This window comes from Bison bison, unplaced genomic scaffold (genome assembly GCF_000754665.1).
Source record: "Bison bison bison isolate TAMUID 2011002044 unplaced genomic scaffold, Bison_UMD1.0 scf7180017864148, whole genome shotgun sequence".
NCBI lineage: Eukaryota > Metazoa > Chordata > Mammalia > Artiodactyla > Bovidae > Bison > Bison bison.
The window spans coordinates 7,543,226-7,568,037 of NW_011494720.1; the positions used below are offsets into that span (position 1 = coordinate 7,543,226).

General features: G+C 39.8%; 1 protein-coding gene across 2 annotated transcripts in view; it reads right to left on the reverse strand.

Annotated features, from left to right (window-relative positions):
- SERAC1 (serine active site containing 1) overlaps positions 1-18,457 on the reverse strand; it is a 41,924-nt gene extending 23,467 nt beyond the window's left edge. Inside the window, exons 1-8 of one of the 2 annotated variants that reach the window (XM_010840877.1) lie at positions 18,343-18,457; positions 17,531-17,622; positions 16,404-16,440; positions 14,041-14,177; positions 10,852-10,941; positions 9,297-9,428; positions 4,959-5,080; positions 3,703-3,831 (exon numbers count right to left, since the gene is read on the reverse strand). In XM_010840877.1, the coding sequence (XP_010839179.1) occupies positions 3,703-3,831; positions 4,959-5,080; positions 9,297-9,428; positions 10,852-10,941; positions 14,041-14,177; positions 16,404-16,440; positions 17,531-17,621 (738 nt within the window). In that variant the 5' untranslated portion in view covers position 17,622; positions 18,343-18,457. The remainder of the gene's footprint in view (positions 1-3,702; positions 3,832-4,958; positions 5,081-9,296; positions 9,429-10,851; positions 10,942-14,040; positions 14,178-16,403; positions 16,441-17,530; positions 17,623-18,342) is intronic. The other variant, XM_010840878.1, reaches the window with a different exon arrangement.
- Positions 18,458-24,812: the final 6,355 nt, after the last annotated feature.

Below are 24,812 nucleotides of genomic sequence, written 5' to 3' on the forward strand. Positions count from 1 at the left end.
GATTCCAAGACACGGCCCAAAGGAGAAATTGTAAAACATGGGCTAGAGAAGTCATAGCTACTAGTATGTCCCTAATTTCTCATAAAAACGGAAATGAGGGAAAGACAAGCTGTCTGGAAAAAAATGAATAATGTGAGAGTTGTGAGTGAAGTTTTATTTGGGGAAAAATGAGGACTGTAGCCTGGACAGAGAGCGTCTCAGATAGTTCTGAGGAACAGAGGCGGGGGGAAGGCCAGCATTTTATGTGGTTTTAATGACACACTATGGCAGAGGCCGAAGTGAGGAGCGCATGACACTGTTAATGATTTTACTGCTTTTCTAGATAAGAGGACATGCGAGAACTTGGGCTCATAAAATCTTTTCCTAAAAATATCTACTGAAGGCCTGTTCTGCCGGTTTTCCCCAGAGCACAGAAGCCTCATTCCTGATCTCCACCCTGAACTGCCTTCGGGGTGTGTTGATAGTGGCTACCATGGTCAGTGACTTAATCCTTGTGGAGGCAGATAGCAAGTGCAAATTTTTAGCTGGCAGTTCAATTGGTAAAAGAATACAGAATACTATGATTTGTTTTACTGATAATGCTTTTTATTTTATTGCATTTTTATTGCAAAACAAATGCAAACAAAATGCATTTGTTTCACTGATAAAATGCTTTCTCCTCACTGAGTTGATTATGTAATTAATATAGTAATAGTGACTATAATTTGTTTGATTTCTCTTAGAGATGTAAGAGCTATTCTTTTTAACTTTTTATTTTGTATTGGGGTGTAACTGATCAACAAACAATACTGGGATAGTTTCAGGTGAACAGTGAAGGGACTCAGCCATACACATACCTGTATCCATTCTCCCCCAACTTCCCATCTACCCTGCCACGTAACAGAGCCAAGCTCCCTGTGCTGTACAGTAGGTTCTTGTTGGTGATCCATTTTAAATACAGCAGTGTGTACATGACCATCTCAGACTCCCTAACTGTCCCTTCCCCGTGACAACCGTTAAGTTCGATCTCTAGGTCTGTGGGTCTCTTCTGTTGTAAGAGTTATTTTTGGAAGACAGAAGTCTTGCTGAGATGATAGCAGAGGAACAGTGGAAGCCAGTGACCACGCTGGGCAGGCCGGAGCGGGAGTCTGTTTAGGAGGCTGCTGTGATTCACCGAGAAGCCCTCTGCTACGTATGGGTGGTTTTATGCCAGGTGTTCACATCTGGTCAACAGGCCGTGGCTAGAACAGCAGGAGTAAGGGTTGCGGGGAGATAACAGACACCTCCATCGGAAGTGATGGCTTTTCCTGTCTGAAAGTAGTCTTACTCCCAAGGAGTGGAGCTTCCCCGGGGAGCACTGTAAGAGCTCTGACCACGGTGCAAACACCGCCTTCCTCACCTAAGTGTGGTCTCCTTCAGTTTTCAGCCTCTTTGCCACCAAACAAACTTTACATCTGTGCCCAGTGGCGCCTTCCTGTCAATCTCCTCACCACTCCTAGGGGCAGGCACACCGGTAAAACACAGGCCAGTCCGTGCCTGGATCACAGTGAGGGGTTCAGGTTTAATGTGCAACGGGGAGCCATTTGAAGGGCTCCAAGCAGGAGTGTGACGTGATTGAACTTGTGTTTTGTTTTTAAATCACTGCAGCTGCTGAGGACACAGAACTGGAGACAGAAGTTGGAGGTTGAAGCAGTGTCGAGGTGATGGAGACATGATAAGGAAGCTTTCTAGATGCAGCAAGAAGGTGAACTTGGCTCCCAGGTACGGACAAAGAATGTAGCCTATCATTACACTAAACAAAAAATGTACCCACCATCAAGCCATCAGCCACTGCGGCACAGGCTACCCACTGTGCGCCCTGGGGGAATTCCGGATGGAGGGAAACAGAGAAAAGTCTGCACTCTGGATACTGGCCCGAGGTGATAAAGATGCATATCTAATGAATAATTTCAATGAGCCCAGATTTTTAACTCATGATGTGTTTGTGTGTGTGTGTGTGTGTGTGTGTGTGTGTGTGTGAGAGAGAGAGAGAGAGAGAGAGAGAGAGAGATTAGCAATAATCTTTGGTGTTCAACCGCAGGGTTTTTTTCCCAACAAAAACTCATATACCCTGGCTCCTTCCTCACCTCTGTGGAGCAGTTCCTTGGAGCTACCTTAGCTACAATCCTCAATAAGTTCCCCAAATAAAACTTAACCTGGAACTTTAGGTTGTGATTTTTTCTTTAGTTAACATACTGAGCCCCTCCCATGACAAGCATGCTTAATAAAATATAGCAAAACTATTTTGAAACAAAGTTAAGCTCTAAAGAAAATAAAAAAGAAATAAAGGGAAACCCCTGGGTGCTAGAACTGAAAACAATGTTCAGCAGAAGTGGTCAGCACATCGGTGATGGGTCAGCACATCGGTGATGAGGTAGAATGCTTGCAGGCCCCTGAGGATGGGACAGTAACACGTGTTCAGGGGTCACATCACCGAAGAAGATGGGGTTTGAGTCTCACGTTCTCTGGGAGCTAGATCCAAGATCTCTATTTAAAGACAGAACCCTGCAAAGTTTGCCTCCTTGTCTATAAGAGAGTCTAGAAAAACTGTGCTCACCAGCCCATGAGCAAGAAACCTGTCTCTGCTGGGCTTTGAGTGGGAAATCACAACCACAATCTGTATCATCCACAGATGTATGTGAATTCACACTACCAATGTGCTCTAGAAATTCCAAGCTAAGGAATTAATATAAAAAAAAATTAGTCCCATTATAGTGAACCCTTGGGGTATCCAAAAGAAGCAAACATAAAAACTTCTCCATAGCAATAAATTTAGAATCTGAGGTACTTGGGACTCCCATAGAAAACAATCAGTCTAGCTAAAGATAAGCTCACAGTAAAAATGCTTAACGTGTGTTAATCCACAATATAATATATCGGGGAGCCTCCACAAATAGGAATCAACACCCCAGTAAACTGAAATAAAAAAAGAGACTTTAAAATTATTTTTAAACGAAGGGAAGAACAGAACCAGGATGAAGGAACAGGACACTATGAGGAAGAGATGACGGTGGCCAGGAGTAAGTGGCTACAGTGAGGACGGTGAGACAATGGATTCAAGGCGTATGTGAAGGAACAGCTTACACTAACTGCTGATCAGATGAACATGGAAGAGAAGAATCAAGAATCCCTAGGCTTTAGCTTAAGCAACTACATGGATGCTCTGCTCTCTACGGAAACAAAACAGACTAGGGGAGGGAGAGCTTTGTGGAGGGAGGGAGGAGAGTTCAGTATGTATAGTTGGGATGCCTGTTAAACATCCATGTAGAGACATCAAGAAGGAGGCTGCAATATTTAAACCTAGAGCTTAGGTGAGAACACAGGTTAGAGAAGTTGAATTCAGGCATCACCAACATAGAGGTAATGTTTAATAGCCTTGTCGGTTACTACCTATTCATTCTTCAAGATCCAACTTCAGAGGACATCCTATAGAGCTTTTTGAACATGGCCTCTTACAAAGCGTGACGGGATCCTGGATCTCTCTTACACGCTCTGTAACTTTGTTTATTAACTGTCTCCCGTTATCCTGAACACCAAGCCCAGGATGTGGCAGACAACCAGGAATCAGAAGTATTCAGTTCCTAGATGAATGACTGCCCTACAGCTCTAAGTGCTAGCCTCTAGCACAACATTTTAGAAAAGTGGACACTCAAGGGTATTTACTAACTGAATAGAAGGGCTAACCTTCTGAGCAGCTAGACTTTGACTGCTCTCACTCAGAGCCAAAGCTGTAAAACACTGGATACACTCGTCCAGGTCTGTTTGAGGTAAAGAAGCCAGCAGGTGTCTGAGCTCTTCTTCAGTGGAAGAATCCTGAAATAAAGGGAAAAAATTCTTCATAACTAAATTCAACAATTGAGTATAATGAAAAGCACCCAAAGAATCTAAGCCAAAACAAAACAGTAGAGGTAAATCAGTGCTTTTAGTCTTGCAGCCGGTCACCCACCCTGGTAAAAGGGGACTGTTTAATTTTGAATTCCATACTTTCCTGTCTACTACCTCAGCCTGAAAGACCTACTGCAATTTATCGCTCAAGATTTCACCTCATGGGCCACTTCACATCTTGACTCAAAATGAATTACTGTATTCTCTTTAATTAAAGCTGGCTTTTTAATATCCACAACTTGTTCCTATTGTTCTGATTTTCACTAATAACTTACGTCTAGTATAGTTTTTTTCTGTTTTTCAAAAACTCATGGCAAAGTTTTCAGATTTTCACTTTCTAGGAAAGCCTAGGAAAAGCACTTAGGAAACATGCTCTAATATCTTTATTAGTGGTTAACAATTAACCGTTGTTATTAATTAACCACTATTATTTATTATTAATTAACCACTATAATTAATATTATTAATGTATACTAATACAGGGAGACCTGGTGTGCTGCAGTCCATGGGGTCTCAAAGAGTCGGACACGACTTGGCGACTGAACAACAACATGGTAATACATTAGTATCTAAATGCAGTGCTTCTCAGGGGCTGTTTTGCAGCCTAGGAAATATTTAGAAATATCTGGAGACATTTTCGGTTGTTACAATTGGGGGGTGCTACTGTCATCCAGGGAGTAGCTGCCACTGTGTACAGAACATCTTCCAACAACAAAGAATTATTTGACCCAAAATGTCAGTAGTGTTGAGATTGAGAAAAACCGATCTATAACAATCTTAGTACAAAGGACCAATTGATGGATGCCGATATGCTAAGAAGCCACCCTCTGGTAAAAGAGACTCCCAACTCCACAAAGAGGAAAATAATTTAGGAGAAATAGCACCTCCTGAGGAATCAAGAAACCTTGGAATGGAAGCTACAATTGCAGGTTTACACCCTAACTAACCTGCTTGTGAGAAGCAGCCAAAAAATTATTTTTTGAATTGTTATTTTGCACCCAAAGTGAAGATGATATATTAAACTTTTTTTCATTCAGCAGATTATTTTTACTTACTTCTTTTAAAGATGGCAGGGGAGGAGGGCGGAGAAAAAACCGAAGATCACTGTCTTTGCTTCGTGCCAAACCAGTAAGAGTTCTCATATCACAGGCTTGAGCAATTATCCTGTACTGGTAATCTATTGCAGAAGTATGCTGTTAGCACCCAACTTAGGCTATGGTTGTTTCAAAGATTAAATGAAGAACATAATTTTTAAACTATAAGTTTATAATTCAAAATTTTGCTGCATTTACAATACCAATAAGCGAAATATCCAACATTTCCATGACTGATCTAATTTTCAACACATATCTAGACATATCACAGTCTAACTAACCTTTTTGAAAAAATAAACCTCAAATGTGAAACCTGATAGATCAGAACCAATTTAATTTCTTCTCCTTTAAAAAAGAAATTCCAGCATTCAAAAGCTATTTTGATCACTACAGAAAACCCTGCAAGGAGATCAAACCAGTCAATCCTAAAGGAACTCAATCCTAAATATTCATTAGAAGGACTGATGTTGAAGCTCTAATACTTTGGCCACCTGATGCAAAGAGCCAACTCATTGAAAAAGACCATGATGCTGGGAAAGACTGAAGGCAGAAGAAGGGGGTGGCAGAGGATGAGATGGTTAGATAGCATCACTGACTCAATGAACATGAGTTTGAGCAAACTCCGGGAGACAGTGAAGGAAAGAGGAGCCTGGCATGCTACAGTCCAGCGTAGCAAAGAGTCAGACATGACTTAGCAACTGAACACCATCAACAAAAGCCTGCGGTTCCATTTAGATCCATCATCCCCTGGTACTGCTATGGTGCTCTGGCATTTCATGATGCTGATGAATAATCTGAGGTCCCAGATAGCAGTACTTTGGTTTAGCCTTCATGATTTCACTGTTCCATTCTTTATGTATTGCTATAGAGTGAATGTTTGTGTCCCTCCCAAATTCATGTGTTGGAACCTAATCCCTAATGTCATGGGATTTGGAGGTAGGGCCTTTGCAAGGTGATGTGCAGCGCTCATGACTAGGATTAGTGCTCCTGTAAAAGGGACCCTCCATCCTTACCAGACACCAGGGTGCCAAGTCTGCTGCCCTGATCTTGTATTTCTCGGCCTCCAGAAAACCGTGAGAAATAAATTTCTGTTGTTTATAAGCTACCTGAAAAGTGAAAGTCGCTCAGTTGTATCTGACTCTTTGCAACCCCATGGACTATATAATCCATGGAATTCTCCAGGCCAGAATACTGGAGTGAGTAGCCGTTCCCTTCTCCAGGGGATCTTCCCAGCCCAGGATCAAACCCAGGTCTCCCACATTGCAGGCGTATTCTTTACCATCTGAGCCACCAGGGAAGCCCAAAATAAGCCACCTAGTCTATGGCATTTTGCTACAGCATCCCAAATGGATTAAGACATGTGTCAAAAAAAAAAAAAAAAAAACCTGCAACCACTGGAGGAGACTATTATTTTTAATAATAGCCCTATGTAACCTGGGTGTAAGAATCAAGTGTGGAACTTTTTCAAAATCTACATGCCAGGGCTCCAACTTTGATGTTTCTGATGGAGCAGAAATCTGAATGGAGTCTTGGAAGGCAGATTTTGAAACAGATTTTTATTCTAAACCGCCACTCACATTCTCCACTGAGCTAGTTCAGTTCAGTCACTCAGTTGTGTCCGACTCTTTGCGACCCTATGGACTGCAGCATGCCAGGCTTCCCTGTCCATCACCAACTCCCGGAGCTTGCTCAAACTCATATCTATCAAGTCGGTGATGCCATCTAGCCATCTCATCCTCTGTCGTCCCCTTCTCCTCCTGCCTTCATTCTTTCCCAGCATCAAGGTCTTTTCCAATAAGTCAGTTTTTCGCATCAGGTGGCCAAAGTACTGGAGCTTCAGCTTCAGCATCAGTCCTTCCAATGAAGATTCAGGACTGATTTCCTTTAGGATTGACTGGTTGGATCTCCTTGCAGTCCAAGGGACTCTCAAGAGTCTTCTCCAACACCATAGTTCAAAAGCATCAATTCTCTGGTGCTTAGCTTTCTTTATAGTCCAACTTTCACATCCATACATGACTACGGGAAAAACCACAGCTTTGACTAGATGGACCTTTGTTAGCAAAGTAATGTCTCTGTTTTTTAATATGCTGTCTAGGCTGGTCATAGCTTTTCTTCCAAGGAGCAAGTGTCTTTTAATTACCTCCACCATAGTTTGGTTTCTGGAGAAGGCAATGGCACCCCACTCCAGTACTCTTGCCTGGAAAATCCCATGGACGGAGGAGCCTGGTAGGCTACAGTCCACGGGGTCGCTAGGAGTCGGACACGACTGAGCAACTTCACTTTGACTTTTCACTTTCATGCATTGGAGGAGGAAATGGCAACCCACTCCAGTGTTCCTGCCTGGAGAATCCCATGGACAGAGGAGCCTGGTGGGCTGCCGTCTATGGGGTCGCACAGAGTCGGACACGACTGAAGCGACTTAGCAGCATAGTTTGGTCTCAGGTCAAACAACAGGGAGGGAACACACCCCAGCCCATCAATCAACAGAAAATTGGATTAAAGATTTACTGAGCACAGCCCGGCCCATCAGGATAAGACACAGTTTCCCCCTCAGTCAGTCTCTCCCATCAGGAAGCTTCCATAAGCCTCTTATCTGTCAAAGGACAGACTGAATGAAAACCACAATCACAGAAAAACTAATCAAACTGATCACATGGCCCACAGCCTTGTCAAACTCAATGAACCTATGAGCCATGAAACTAGGGCCACCCAAGATGGACAGGTCATGGTGGAGAGTTCTGACAAAACGTGGTCCGCTGGAGAAGGAATGGCAAACCACTTCAGTATTCTTGCCTTGAAAACCCCATGAACAGTATGAAAAGGCAAAAAGATATGACACTGAAAGATGAACTCCCCAGGTTGTTCAGTAGATGTCCAATATGCTACTGGAGAAGAATGGAGAAATAACTCCGGAAAGAATGAAGAGATGGAGCCAAAGTGAAAACAACACCCAGTTGTGAATGTGACTGGTGATGGAAGTGAAGTCCAATGCTGTAAAGAGCAATATTGCATAGGAACCTGGAATGTTAGGTCCACGAATCAAGGTAAATTAGAAGTGGTCAAACAGGAGATGGCAAGAGTGAACATCGACAATTTAGGAATTAGTGAACTAAAATGGACTAGAATGGGTGAATTTAATTCAGATGATCACTCAAATTAAGTAAGCTTATTTTTGCATTATAAATTACTATAGTCACCAATTAGTCAAACTGACTGACTAACTCGTATGGAGACAGAGATCTTATTCTGAAACTAAACTTTTCTTTGAGAACATCATTTTTTTTACATGTTTGTGAAAGTGAAAGTGTTAGTCACTCAGTTGTATTAGACTCTTTGTGACCCCATGAACTGTAGTCTGCCAGGCTTCTCTGCCCACGTAATACTCCAGATAAGAATACTGGAGCCGGTTGCCATTTCCTCCTCCAAGGGATGTTCCCAACTCAGGGATCAAACCCAGGTTTCCTGCACTGCAGGCAGATTCTATACTGTCTGAGCCACCAGGGAAAGTGAAAAAAGCAAAAGCAAAGTCGTTCAGTCATATCTGACTCTTTGTGACCCCGTGGACTGTAGCCCACCAGGCTCCTCAATCCACGGAATTTTCTAGGCAAGAATATTGGAGTGGGTTGCCATTTCCTTCTCCAGGGATCTTCCCGACCCAGGGATCGGACCCGGGTCTCCCACATTTCAGGCAGACGCTTTACCATCTGAGCCACCAGGGAAGCCCTCTACTAACAAAGTATATACTTTAGTTCCTGTACTATATTCAGAGCAGATCTGAGCTCTTGCTCATGTACTTTTACCGCAGAACCTGCAATTTTAAATACAATTAAATATTAAAAACCTTTCTTAAAAAACAAACATACACATGGCCAATTAGGTACATTTGACAAATTATTATATTAAAGCCAAGAGACTGTCAACTGAAAGCACATATCACTTTGGTGCAGCCAGCAATTAAAATATATCTCATTAAATAGGAATGAAAAAACATGCCAACACATTAAGCTATACCTATCAGAATCAAGAGTTTCTCCCATCAAGTATAAAAACTTCATTCTGGGAGACAGTTTATACAAATATATCTACCTCCGTTTTCAGGGGGTTCTTACCAAACACCCCATGGCTACCAGGCCAGCAGGTTTCGTACTTTATCACTGGAGTTTCTTTTAAAGTTTTTGAAAATATTTTTTACACGTTAATATTTCCTGAATTATTCTCCTTTGATGTCTCTGGCCCTTCATTTCACATCAGAGATCACGAGCTTGCCAATGTGTGCATCGTGCGCTGACATCTCCTTACCGTGCCAGTGACGGGCCTCCGACATCTCCTGGACGGCCTGCAGTCGGGCTGCTCTGTCATCCGACCGGCTCTTCCTCAGCAGCAGCCACACAGCGCAGTCGTGATCTTCTATATCGACTGTACTAAAAGTGTCTTCGCGGTAACAAAAAAAGACAATGTGAACTGCTAAAACGTTTTCATCCTCACATGTAAGAGGGTAGTTTGTTAAGTATCTGAAATCTACAATAGGGAAGTTAAATCCATCGCCAGGTGTTGATAATGACTGAGGCTTGTTCTCAGTTCTGTCATATTATGATGTTTCATTTGTTACGTATAATATGTACATGCTTTTGTTTTATATATTATGTTGGCTTTCACGATAAGGTCTTTGTTTCTTTTTGGCTCCTTTTCCCTAAAGAAACTTTTTATTATGAGAAATATCAAGTATATGAGATAGATTAAAATAATAATACATTAACAGCCACATGTTTACCACAATTAGATTTAACAAATGTTCTTATTTTGCCATAGCTGTTTAATCTGCATGGTGTGTATAATTTATTTTACTTTTTTGCTATGCTGAGCAGCTTGTGGGATCCTAGTTCCCTGACGAGGGATTAAACCCAGGCCCTTGACAGAGAAAGTGTATAGTCCTAACCACTGGGCTACCAGAGAATTCCCCTGGATGTGTATATACTTTTTTTCTAAACTGTGTAAAAGAAAGTTGCAGAAGTAATGATATTTTACCCTTTCATAATTCTAAATGCATGTCCTAAAAATAAGCCTACATTCTCCTATATAATCACAATGCCATTATAACACCTAAGAATACTAACAAAAATCTTCCAGATCGTCTAAAAATCAGTCTAACTCCATCTTCAAATTCCTCCACCTTTTCTCAAAATATCTTTAGAGCTGTTTAAAAACAAAACAAAACAAAACAGGATTTGGTTAAGTCTCTTTAATAATTCTAGAAAGTTTTCCCACCTTTCCTTTTTCATCACACCAACTTTGTAAAGAGATCAGGTCAGCCCTTTTACAGGGAGCTCCACAATGTAGATTTGCCCAATTGTGAATCTAGATTTTTGATGCAATATGAGAAAGCATGGAAATGATTTTCTAACAAATAATTTTGAAATATTCATCAAGAGAGTCTCAATATTTATTTGGGCTTCCCTGGTGGCTCAGAGGGTAAAGTGTCTGCCTGCAATGCAGGAGACCCGGATTTGATCCCTTGGTCAGGAAGATCTGCTGGAGAAGAAAATGGCAACCCACTCCTGTACTCTTGCCTGGAAAATGAATCCCTTGGATGGAGAAGCCTGATAGGCTACAGTCCATGGTGTCACAAAGAGTCGGACAACTATCTAAAAATAATGCATCCATAAAGACAGAAGGAAAAATCTTTCCAAGGCATCAAGTCCTTAAAATTAAGTATAGCCCAAGAGAACAAGGTTATTCAATGTTCCATAGCTACAATAAATCTTAGCACAAGAAATGGAAAAAAAAATCTCAGGTTGATCATTGAATGACTTTCAGATTACTGATAAGGATTCTCAATTAAGTATGTGATACTTACCAGCAAATGGACCCCGAAATATCCTGGCTGATGTTGCTAATACTTTTCTTACTGCTTTGTGAAGCTCTTTTCTTGCCTGGTAGGTGATTCCTAGAATGATTACAGATGTAAATAAAATCAAATAGGTACTCTTAATGCTGTGCTCCAATACTTCAAAGAAAAATATATAAATTAAGTTCTGATTTTTTAAAAAGAAAATGTAAAATAGCATCTTTCTTTTTTTACTGTCACTATTAAAGCAACTAAAACCATTATGGGAACACAGAGTCTCCGAATTCCTACCCCACTTCCAAAATTACTTTCCTAGTCAGGGAAAAGGTGAAAACAAAACAAAAGCAAACACACTAACTCAAGCTAACAAAAATCCTCATATACAACACAGGATTAACTATATTTGAGAAAATGTCACTTAAAAATACCCCTCTCACTGTGATGGATTCATTTTGATATTTGGCAAAACTAATACAATTATGTAAAATTTAAAAATAAAATAAAATTAAAATTACACACACACAAAAAAAATACCCCTCTCAAAGCGAAAATTAGAGATACGTGACTAGTGAGATTCAGCTTTACTATATAAGTAAATTATATGCTATAAAAACTAGCTGTGTAATTGATGTAACACACCATGAAAGCATGCTGAAATAAGTAGGGTACACTAACAATACATGCAGACTGGAGAGGGCGGTGATAGATACAGCTGCAGACAGGGGAGCAGCAGAACCTGCCCGACTCGGGGAACGTAAAGTGCTCACAGACATGGTTATTCTGGCTGACGATGTACAACAGGCAGCTGTAAATCTAGTGTGATGACTTGCCAGGCTACCCATATCCTGATGAAAAGATACTCTGTTCTAAAAGTTCATGTTCACCAAGCAACCATCTGATTACTAATTGGGTTTCTATCTGACCTAAATATGGAGGAGGGGAGGGTTTCGACTAGTAGAGCCAGGTTTTCCAACCTTAATGACACATTTTTTTTTTCCCTCTGTAAATAAGTTGGCATTCACATTTATGAATCCATCCCATGAGTTTAGGGTGCATAATAATAAATGCCTTAGACAAAAATACCTCTGAGCTAAGTGACAAAAATCATGTTTTCATGTTTGCTAAACTGAGGACCAGCGTCTGAACTGACAGTCCTCGTGAAGTAAAGAACTCCAAGTGAAAGTGAAACTCGCTCAGTCATGTCTGACTTTTTGTGACCCCACGGACTGTAGAGTCCATGGAATTCTCCAGGCCAGAATACTGGAGTGGGTAGCCTTTCCCTTCTCCAGGGGAATCTTCCCAACCCAGGGATTGAATCCAGGTCTCCCGCATAGCAGGTGGATTCTTTACCAGCTGAGCCACCAAGGAACTCCAAGTTTAGACTAAAACAGTTGGCTAGTCTTCACCTGACTTAGTTATAGGAGAGCTGCAAATTTGCGTTAAATATGTGAAGTCCAAAATTTGATTTTCAATTAATTCTTTAGCAACTTGGTTCTTACAGGTCTGGTTATTCTTACAGTTAGCTGAACCTCTTTTATTAATGTTGTATTCATTTTTTAAAATTTTTATAGTTTTTTCTTCAAGTTTTATTGCACAACAATTGACATACAGGTCCGTATAAGTTTAAAGTAAACAGCATAATGATTTGACTCACATGAAACGAGTACCGTAACATTTAGTGAACATCTATCATCTCATGGATACAAAATTAAAGACATAGAAAAAAAATTTTTCCTTGTAAGGAAAACTCTGAGGATTCATTCTCATAATAACTTTCATATATAACATACAACAGTGTTAGTTACATTTATATTCATTAATGTACGTTATACCCTGAGTACTTATTTATCTTATAACTGGAAGTTTGTACATTTTGACCACCTTCATCCAATTCTCCCTGCCGCCACGTGCCCTGCCAATGGTAAGCACAAATCTGATCTCTTCTCTATGAGTCTGTTTGTTCTTGATGTATAATTGACTTACAACATTGTGTTAGTTACTGGTATTGTTGTTGTTGTTTAGTTGCTAAGTCCTGACTGACTCTGCAACTCCATGGACTGTAGCCTGCCAGGCTCCTCTGTCCATGGAGTTCTCTAGGCAAGAATACCAGAGTGGGCTGTCATTCCCTTCTCCAGGGGATCTTCCCAACCTAGGGATCAAACCTGTGTCTCCCACATTGACAGGCAGATTCTTGACCACTGAGCCACCAGGACTGTTGATATCACAATATAACAATCACTGGGGCAGGAACTATGGATTTTTTATATCCTTTATTTTTCTACTTTTCTCTGTTCTGTATCTAATCCTCCTGATCACTTTTAAAACTGGGTGGTTGGGGAGAAGCTTTTCCTTCACAAAGTTATTTCATTTTAGTTTGATACAGTTAGTATGGCTGGGAGACAACTAAGAAAATTTTCCTTTACTGTGAAACATTTTAGTTCTAATTTCTGCCAGTCACATGAAGTAATTTCATACTTCTATATATTTTAAAATGATCAGCACACTAAATCTAGTTATCATCTCTCACCATACAAGAGTACTGCATAATTACTGACCACATTCCCCACACTGAATACTTCATATCTGTAACTCATTTATTTATAACCAAAAGATTGTACCTCTCAATCTCCCTTGCCTATTTCTCTCCTTCCCCAAACCCCACTCCTCTGGCAACCACGTGTAGGTGTTCTGTATAAATGATTTGGTTTCTGTTTTGTTTACTCATGTTCGATTTTTAGATTCCACATATACATGAAATCACACAGTATTTTGTCTTTCTCTGTCTGACTTATTTCAATCAGCATTATACCCTCTGGGTCTATCGTGTTGTTACAAATGGCAAGGTTTCATTCCTTTTTATGGCTGAGCAATATTCCGTTGTGTATATACACACACATATCTTCTTTATCCATTCATCTATTGATGGGCACTTAGGCTGCTTTCATATCTTGGCTATCGTAAATAATGCTGCACTGAATAGAGGGATGAATAATCTTTTAGAATTTTCTTTGAATAAATACCCAGGGATGGAATTGCTGGTTCTAATATAGTTCTACTGTTAATTTTTTAAGGAATCTGAATACTGTTTTCCATAGTGTTTGTACCAATTTACATTCCTAAATACTCATTTTTTAAATTCAATAACTAACTTCCATTGTTCACAAAGATGGGATTACTTTACCATGACCATGAACTTACCATGATTTTCTGTTTTATCTAAAGAAACTGTGTGCACATATATATATGACTTCATTTTTTCTCTTTCTATCACTTGAGTATCTAATGTCAAAGACTTCTTCAAGGCCAGAACTTCATATGTAATAAATAAAGAGCCTCTTAAAAAGAAACAAAAAATTCATCATAAACATATAATCTAAATATAACACAGGAGCCACTCTTTTTTAATAAGCTTTCTGTAGAACGTTTTCTTTCTTTTTTATTGGGAAACATAGTATGAATACGGTAATGTGTATATAACATACATTATACATATATATATACAAATGTATATACACATTTCAGCTTAACAAATAATAAGAAATATCTGCATTACATTCCCAGGCAAAAAACATTAACAGTACCCAGAAGCCCACAGTGCGTCCCTCCCTGATCCTGACCCTGTCTCTCATCTTTATAGCCAATTATTATTCTCTGATTATAATAATATCCTTGCTATTCTTTATAGTTCACCACCTAAACACGAACCTTTAAACAACAAGGCCTAATTTTGCCTGTGAATGTCAAAGGAATGGAATCTCACTGTATGTACACTTTAGTTCAGCTTTCTTCCTGTGAGATTCACCCATGTTGTTATATGTATCTCGAGCTCAAGCATTTGTATTTTCACGTGGCATGTGATTCATCCACTGTGTGGCTATATAACGACTTACTTATCCATTCTACCACAGACGGGCATTTAGGGAATTTCTGTTTTGAGTCAATTACAAACAGTGTGTTATATACACACCATATACTTCTGCACTGTAGGCATGTGTATATGTTCCTCTAAGATACATACTCGTGTTCTATAGATACATATGTTCCTCCAAGATACATACTTAGAAATAAAATTATAGACTTTCTGAAAGTATTTATATATTGTTCAACTTTACTAGATAATGCCAAAGTGTTTTTTAAAAAGATTAGTCAATCTGTACTCCTTAACACCAGCATATGAAAATTTCTTCTCTCCTAAGTGTTAAACCTAAAATCAAATATTTGAAGTGAAACACAAGGACTGCTCTGACGACCCAGTGGTTAGGACTCTGCCCTTTCACTGCCACGGGCCCAGGTCCAGTCCTTGGCTGGGAAACTAAGATGCTGCAAGCTGCAGGGTGGAGGTGGGGGGAAGCAAACTGGAATTTGTTTTTAAGTGAAATACAATGTTGTACATCCTAAAGTGCAGGATTTTTTCCCCTAGTCAGACTGACCTACACACTCCTTATATCCAGACACAAAGGCTGCACTCTGTGAACTCAGAGCTTAGAAACAACAGTTATATGAAGCCTTTTCCCAAGCTTCCCACCCTACAGCAAAAGCAAGGAAGACAGAAAGGCCAGACACCGCCAGCACCAGAAGAATGGACAGAAAGCTCTCAAGAGTCATCACCTCTCTGGGGGGATCAACCAGGGCAGCCAAAACACACAAATCTATTCAGTATTTTTATCACATGTTTCATGAAAGACAAAATTCTTTACTAAAAATTGTGATTTTTCACAATATTCCTGAATTTTACTATGATATAAACAAAGAAACTGCATCATAGAAAAGAATATAACATTTATCTTTTGCCTGGAATGAGTCCAAGGAAAAAAATCCTTTAAATATGTTCTGTCTTACCTTATAATGTCATGGAGAAATGTATTTGGATAAAATGGCAAATATATCTACTTTATCATTTTAGTATCTAAGACTTGATTTCATATTTACACTAATGAAAAAGATTATTATTAACAGAAACACTAGAGCAGCATTGGACATACACTTAATATATATCCATCCCTCCTCTCCAAAAAGAAGAAAAGAGAATGAAAAATAACAACCTTTGGAAGAAAATCACTCCATTCATTAAACATGTGCCTCTGAAACAGCATGAAATGGGAGTGTCAATCTAGTGGTTTTCTCAGTCAACCTCAATTCCTTTCATAACAGCTTTATGGTGACTCAAAGGACTTTCAAAAATAATTTTGACTATAGTTGATTTCAGCTTTCTTGAACCTCTTCATAACCTAACACAAGATGTGATCTTAGGTATGTGAAAGCTAATCAGTGAGTGCCTGCTCTGTACTTGCCAAGTGCTTTCCTCAGAGCAACAGTGCCAGGGCAGAACTCCCAGATCTACACTTAGATCCAAGAGAAAACACTCCTCAGGGCTTAAAGTAACTGGATCAAGACAACACTGAAGTGACAGAACCAGTGATTAACCAGTGATGAATCCACATGTTCGCAGATTCCAAAATCTATACCCTTTCAGTACCCCTATGCTACCTGTAAATTCCTTCCACTGAGCTCTCAAACAGTAGTATAATGAAGTCAATTAACATTTCACAGTTGACACTTACCCTAAAATAAGTGATCCAGTAAACTTTATTATATTTCCTTCAAAAAGAAAGGGAAAAAAAGACAATGTCAATGTATAATTTGTTGGATGTATAGAAGCTTTGTTCCGGGTTTTGTTCAGAGCTTCAAATAATGCTGCCAAGAATACATTTCTCCTCCCTACTGAGGGTTAAGGAACTCTCCACTGACTTCCCCACATATCAGCCCAAACATTCCTCCCAAGTTCTAGGAAACAGTTCCAGAACAGGAAAGAGGATAATTCCAGGAAGTCTTCTTTATTCCAAGATGGCTTCCTGGACTTCCTGAGGAGCAGCTGGTTTGTTTCCTCCTATACTGCTGGCCCTGTTCCTTCATACTAGGATGTTTCTTTTTCACTAAGCCCTGGAGACAGAGCGCAGACTCACAGACTTTTCTGCTGCCCTACAGTATATTCACCACTCTTGAGTTTGTTCCGCTAGAAATGATGAGAGAAGAAAAGCTCCCTTCTCTGTTCCACTCCTTTTTGTATTTTTAAAATACAAAATCACAGAATTTTCCAGATGAAAAGGATCTATCCTAAAAACTGATCTCTCTTAAAGACCAAAAGGAAGCTCCATGAGGACAGACTTTGTCTTATTCAATACTGTACCCTCAGGGCCTAGTAGTACCCAGCACACAGCAGAATGAATGAAAGATGGCCTAGGTAATATTCTCATTTTACAAATAAAGGTTAGTAATAAACATAAACATTTACAAATAAAGACAGGACATTGGTGCTAGACCTTAAGTTCTTAGAGGGCAAGCGAAACATCTTCCTGGCTCTCCACTGAATTCCCAGAACCTAATACATGGGCCTGGCGCCAGTGGTATAGGAGCTTAATAAACAGCTGCTGAAGAATGGAGTGAGACTTGAATTTACAAGGATGAGTACGAACCTGACAGGAACAAAGGGAGGGGGAGATTCCCAAGAAAAAGGACTATGCATGCCTCTGGGCCTACAAACTGGGGGTGAACCATCAGTCCAGAAAAGTTGTAAACAAATCTGAGATTTATCACGGATTAAATAAGTCTTTGCGGACCACCCTGGAAACTTAACCAGAATTCTATCACTGTTTCTACAAGAAAATACTGTCGTTTAAACTGTACTCACTGATATCTCTCCAGTATGTGCTGCTTTTTGGCGGAGGAGTAGAGGTTCCCATTCTTCTACAGCAGATGACACAATAAGCAGCCAGGGACATTCTGTGTATTTAGAACAATTGTAACAGATTTAATTTAGCATGTAATTAAAATATTTCTTTTAATTATAAGAACACATCATTACAGAATAGTTCCACTGCTCTAAAAATTGACTGTGCATTATATATTCATCCCTTCCCTCTACGTTCTCTAAACCCTGGCAAACACGGGCCTTTTTACTATCTCTATAGTTTTGTCACTTACAAAATGTTATTATAATTGGAATCACACAATGAAAAAAAAAAAGAACATGTCACAATCACAGTAGATTGACCACAGAGTTAGATGTTTCAAGACTTGGAAAAAAAACTTTTCTATTAAAACAAAATTTCTCCCTTAAAAATTTAAAGCAGACTTATTAGAATAGTATTTTGCTGGTACCTTGACGATTATTATTCAAACCGTATCCAATTGTGAACAATGATTAGTAGGAAATAGGAAAAGAGGTTATTGAGAATATCAATATGGGTGTCAAAAAACTTTAAATGCCTTTGATACATATGCATATAGATAGATACTTATATTTATCTTTGGTGACTGTGAAGTCCCTACAGAAGTGAAAAGCACTCTGAATGGAAGATATACTTAGGACCCATGGAAGCATTTAGCCTTTCTTCAAATCCTTTAAGATGGTACCCAATATTGTTTAAAATCTTTGAAATTTAATTGTTACTTAGTGGCATCCTGACAAAGAAGATGCTGCTCAACTATCTAATCACTCACCTTTCATGCAACGATTTAACCAACTAAGTGAAGGTGATCTAAATATGATGCGATGGTTTTCAGAACACCTCAGTATTCTAGAATCAGGCTGTGTCCGGATGAAACATTTCTTCTTTTTTCTTTTGGAATAAGAGAAAAGAAAGAAGATGCCTTGAGGAACTCGTAAGAAATGGTCTTTGGTTTATTTTAATACAGTAAAAACATCTGGCAGCCTTACAGAGAGTAGAGGGAAAATAATCTAACTAATGCTTGGTGTAAGAAAATCTGTTAGGAATAACACAAAATAAAAAGCTTAAAAAATTTTCTTGTGGTTCTAGTACATCAACTGATTAAGCAAACTGTTTAAGCAACAGGTAAACTTGTAAAGATCACTGTTTTAAAGGTCACTGTTTCTTATTTTCTCACTTGTTTAAAGAGTTGCTGTCACTTCACAAAAATTTTCACAGTATTACCTTAAACACACACACACACCTGAGCAGGTTGCCCTCCACCACATCCTGAATATGTCTGAGTGCAGCAGAAATCTACTCCATCTTCCTTCCCTCTAGATTTCCTCAAATGCCAACACTGGCCCTTTCAGCTTTTTCTAGAATAAGCTGCTCCATATCTAATTCTCTAACGTTCAACTCTCTCAGCATCTAGACTACTTCCAGTTCACTGCTCTCCAGCCTCAACAAACCTTCCATCTTTGCCTTCCCGGGAGTGAGCAGCTATCTCATGGTTCTACTTCCTTCCAGACTCGCCTCAACTCCGGGGTACATCACTTCACCTTCTTTCTACCTGCTCCCTCAACACACCAGTTGAGTGAGTGAGTGAGTGAAAGTCACTCAGTTGTGTCCAACTCTTTGCAACCCCATGGACTATAGTCCATGGAATTCTTCAGGCCAGAATACTGGAGTGGGTAGCCTTTCCCTTCTCCAGGGGATCTTCCCAACCCAGGGATTGAACCCAGGTCTCCTGCATTGCAGGTGGATTCTTTACCAGTTCAGCCACAAGGGACGCTCAGCAGAGCCCTCCTCTTTCTAGTAATTCTATCCTGCAGCCCCAACTTGAAACGTGTTTTCTCTGTTCCGACACTTGGGACAGCCAAGACGGGGGACAGGGGCCACAAGACAAACTGGGAGTGGGCTCCCAGAATGATCTCTGCTGTCCCTGATCGTTTCTCTCTTACCCTCACAGCAACTGCCCTAAATAGCCACGAACTCTGCGAAGCGGGCTATGCTCCCTTCATCCCTTTCAAATGATTTGTCTCTCACTTCGCTCAGAAAATGAAGCCTATGAACTCCTTCAACTTCTGCCCCCATACCTACAAGCAGGGATTGACTGAGGTATTGAGGGAAATAAATTGTATTCAATAGTGGGGTAGGAGAAGGGTAGGAAGTTCCTTTTAAAAAAAAAAACTACACACAAAACCACAAATATCAAATTAGGTACTAAAATGAAAGTAATTTAGAATGAGAAAAGATACCACAATAAATTCCTGGAGTCCTAGAAATGTTGATACCTTTCTTTTGGAGTTTCATTAGGTAATCCTTCGGAAGTGCTTACAAAGAAATGCTTCGGGATTATACTCTGATCTTCCTCCCTCCCTAAGACATGACAGGTCCTACCAATTCTGAGTGCTCAAAGGTGCCCATGTGGTTAAGGCACCCCCAAGCCTAAGCTTCATAATATCACAGGAAATCTACCCTGGCTGTTTTTTACATCGTTATCTGCATCACCTTCTCCAGATTGCAAATGGACTTTTATCAGCACTATTCTTTCCTATTTCTGAGGAAAAGGTCTCATCCTTTCTCACGGGGAAATGTATCATCTATGTTCTCATCTCTTTCACTTCCACAGGGACCTTGATCCATTCATTAACTTTCTCTTCTTTATCTTCACACACTCTCTTTCAGCTCTTTCTACTCCTCCCCTCGAAATACTAGATGTCCAGTGTTCCCCCATCAAAACACAAAAACTTCTCTCACCTCCTCAAGTGGTGGCAGTCTCTTCACGCCCACGACTGCTCTGAACATCCACATGCTCTGCCAAGCCCCGACTTGACCTCCAATCCGCCACCACTTCTCTTTCCCATTGCACGTCTGTCACCTGCATTTCTTAAGACTCTTTCCCCAGTGTGTCTTCCTGAAACACTAGACTGGCCCTCCCCAGGGTCACCAGTGAGTGACATCTTTGCTGCGAAAGCCACTTTTCAGTCACCATCTTCCGGTCTTTGTCTGAAGCGTTTGACTGCTCCCTCTTTCTCTCCTCTAGCTACTGTGACACCGGGTCTTCTAGGCTGAATTCTCACATTTCTGGCCACTCCATCCCATTACTCACTTGGCAAAAACTTACTAAGCACCCACCGCCTGCAGGGGATGGAAACCTGAGATGTGCCCTCAATGGGCTTACAGCTGGCTCTGCTGCCTCTGTGCGTGTGTGCATGCATGCTACATCGCTTCAGTCGTGTCCGACTCTCTGCGACCCCATGGACTGCAGCCCACCAGGCTCCTCTGTTCTTGGGATTCTCCAGGCAAGAATACTGGACTGGGTTGCCATGCCCTCCTCCAGGGGATCTTCCAGACCCAGGGAACAAACCTGAGGCTCTTACATCTCCAGCACTGGCAGGTGGGTTCTTTACCACCAGCGCCACCACCCAGTCCTTAAACGTCAGTGTTGCAGTGGGTTCCACCTGAGGTCCTCTTTTTTCCTCATACTATCTTCTCGTGCTAAGTAATTTCAGTGTTTTCATAATAAAGTTTTACCTGTAAGCTTATGATTCCCAAACTTCTATAACTATTTCTATTCAAGTCTCTCTGCTAAGCTTCACACACATATTCAGCTGCCTAGTGCACATTTCCACTCTGAAGCACCACAAACACCCAGGATGTCTGAAGTCAAATTATCATATTCCTGAAACCAAATATCCCAAGACCATTTACTACCAAAACATAGTTTTCACACTGATTAGAAATGACTGCTTGCTACACCAAGGTCTAATCTACCTGGGGTCCATTTCTGGAGTTCTGTGCCACTGTTATATTTGTCTAACTCTGCATCCATGATACAATGCCTTTCTTAATTGCCATACCTTTAAAATAAGCTGATAGCTTCTAGGTAAGCACCCCGCCCCTATTCTTTTCACAATTATCTTGTCCATTGGGATTTTTATGGAACTGAATTGAATTTACAGACTTAATTTGGGAGAATTGATGCTTTTGAACTGTGGTGTTGGAGAAGACTCTTGAAAGTCCCTTGGACTGCAAGGAGATCCAACCAGTCCATCCTAAAGGAAATCAATCCTGAATACTCATTGGAAGGACTGATGTTGAAGCTGAAACTCCAATACTTTGGCCACCTGATGCGAAGAACTGACTCATTTGAAAAGACCCTGATACTGTGAAAGATCAAAGGCGGGAGAAGAGGACAACAGAGGATGAGATGGTTTGATGGCATCACCAACTCAATGGGCATGAGTTTGAGTAAACTCCAGGAGTTGGTGATGGACAGGGAGGCCTGGTGTCCTGCAGTCCATGGGGTCGCAAAGAGTCGGACACGACTGAGCAACTGAACTGAACTGATATCATATGGAGCCTCTCCATTCATGAAAAGTATATCTTCAGTTCTTCTTTTAGATCTTTTGTAATTTTCTCCACAAAGGTCATGCATGGTTTTTCTTTGTTTCCTCATTTCATGGAAAATTTCAAATGTATACAAATGTGGAGAGAATAATAAAATGAATCTCTCATCACTCAGCTTCAAAACTTATCAACACAAGGTCAACCTTGTTTCATCTACACCTGCTCTATCCAAAAGAACTTCTGCACAGAAAGAGATTTCCTACTACTAATGTGAAAATATGCTAATATGACTGAGGAACTGTCATTTCAAATTTTAAATTTTAATTAATTTTAATTACCCACATATGGCTAGTGGCTATAGTATTGAACAGTGCAATCTGTAACCTACATTCACTCCACCACCATAACACTCAATTATTTTGAAGCAATTCCATGATGTCATGTCTTATTTAACCCTTAAATACTATAGTATGTTGCTGCTGCTACTGCTGCTAAGTCGCTTCAGTCGTGTCTAACTCTGTGCGACCCCATAGATGGCAGCCCACCAGGCTCCGCCATTCCTGGGATTCTCCAGGCAAGAACACTGGAGTGGGTTGTCATTTCCTTCTCCAATGCATGAAAGTGAAAAGTGAAAGTGAAGTTGCTCAGTCGTGCCTGACCCTCAGCGACCCCATGGACTGCAGCCTGCCAGGCTCCTCTGTCCATGGGATTTTCCAGGCAAGAGTACTGGAGTGGGGTGCCATTGCCTGCTGAGAAAATTAACCATCATTATTACCCTCTCCAAAAACATACCTCAGTATCATCAAATGTCCAATGAATGTTTCAATTGTTTCATAAACTTTGGTTTTGCACTACTGGACTATTAGAATTAGGATCTAACCAAGGTCCACATTAGGCTGCTAATGTGCCTCTTTTTTAGACTCACTTTATTTCTATAACTACTAATTTAGATTTTTCTTTTCTTGAATTAGTCTTGATAATATTTATTTTTCAAGAAAGTGGGAATTTAGGTTTTCAAAATCATGAACATAAAGCTATTCCTGCTTATTCCTATGATCTTTTTATCCCTAAAATTGCCTTTTTTCTTCCTAGCATTATTTGTTTCTTTTTTACTTTTCAGCTGTCTTCTAAAAGTTTACTAATAGAAAATGTTATTAATTTTCTTCATCTATTGGTTTTGCTGAGCATCTTTCAAAATCATGAACATAAAGCTATTCCTGCTTATTCCTATGATCTTTTTATCCCTAAAATTGCCTTTTTTCTTCCTAGCATTGTTTCTTTTTTACTTTTCAGCTGTCTTCTAAAAGTTTACTAATAGAAAATGTTATTAATTTTCTTCATCTATTGGTTTTGCTGAGCATCTCTGTTTTACTTTGTTTTCTATTTCTGCTCTTCACTATCTTCTTTCTTTCTTTGGATTTACCCCGTCCTTTTCTTAACGTCTTCAATAAAACTTAATATATTATGAGCATTTCTTGCTGTTTCATAGTGCATTTAAAACCATAAATTCCCCTCTAGTTTTGCTTTACTTCAATTTCACAAGTCCTGATATTTCCACTGTGTGTGTTTAGTCGCTTCAGTCATGTCCGACTCTGCGACCCCATGGACCATGGCCTGCTGGACTCCTCTGTCCATGGGATTCTCTAGGCAAGAACACCGGAGTGGGTTGCCATTTCCTTCTCCAGATCTGACCTGAGACAAGACCTCCTCCAAGCTGTGGATTGTTTAGTTCTGTTTCCAGTCTTTAAACATGAAATTTCTAAAGATTATCTTTTCATTGTGCTAGATGGCATAGATTCTTTGGAATTGTGAAGACATGCTTTGCCACCTAATTGCAACCAATATTTATAAATGTATCATATAAACTTATTCTTTGTTATGGGCAAAATTTATAATATCCATTATAGCAAGCTCATGAATTTTGTTGTTAAAAGGTATCTATGGCTTTACTAAATTTTATGTGCATGATCTTCTAGTACCTCAGAGAGGTTTTTAAAAATTCTCATCCTGGTTTCTTATCCTTATGGTATCCTTGGACTTGTCCATTATTTCTTTAAATTATTTATTCATTCAACAAATACTTGAGCACCTATAAACCAGGAACTGTTTTAAGTACTGGAGATACAGTAATGAATATGAAAACTATGTACCTGCCCTCATGCATCTTACCTTCTACTATAGAACCCCCTCACTGTGCCAAACGAATACGGTCATATTTTGGTCATGATGTGAAAAGACATGTCATTAGGTGTATAAAAACTTAAGACTGTTGGAACCTTAGTACCCTGTTCATCATCATATCTGATCCCTCGTTATCCCTATTAATATTTATTGCCTTAAGTTCTATTTCATGTTAATATTTACTTTCCATTTTTCTTTCAACATGTGCATCATTTTCCCCAATCATGCTTATAGTCTTTTGATATCATATATATTTAATTCCAAAATCTTTTAACAGATAAGCTTAATCCATTTACATGTACTGTATGTGGGATAAATCAAGTTTTCTTTATTACCCTTTAACTGGTTTAAAGTTATATCATTTATTTCTATTCATTTAAAAAATACATTTTTAACATGCTACATTAAGTATAAACTTAAAGCAATACAAAAATTGTCCCAAATGAGAATGCTTTAAATCTAATCCAATCTCTATCTTTTTAGGTATTTTTGCCTACTATTTTAATTCCACATTATTTTTAAATACTCCAATGGGAGTCTGTTAGACACTTCACTAATAGGAACAGTTTCATGGACTATGGAAGTTATAAAGCGGACATGCAGGTAGCGACCTCACAAGAAGTCTTACAGGCAGAAAGTCTAGTACCAGGTACTTCCTCCAAAAAGGCAGAAGTTATCACTCTCACCAAAGCAGGATGAAGTATATCATACAGATGTCCCCCATCC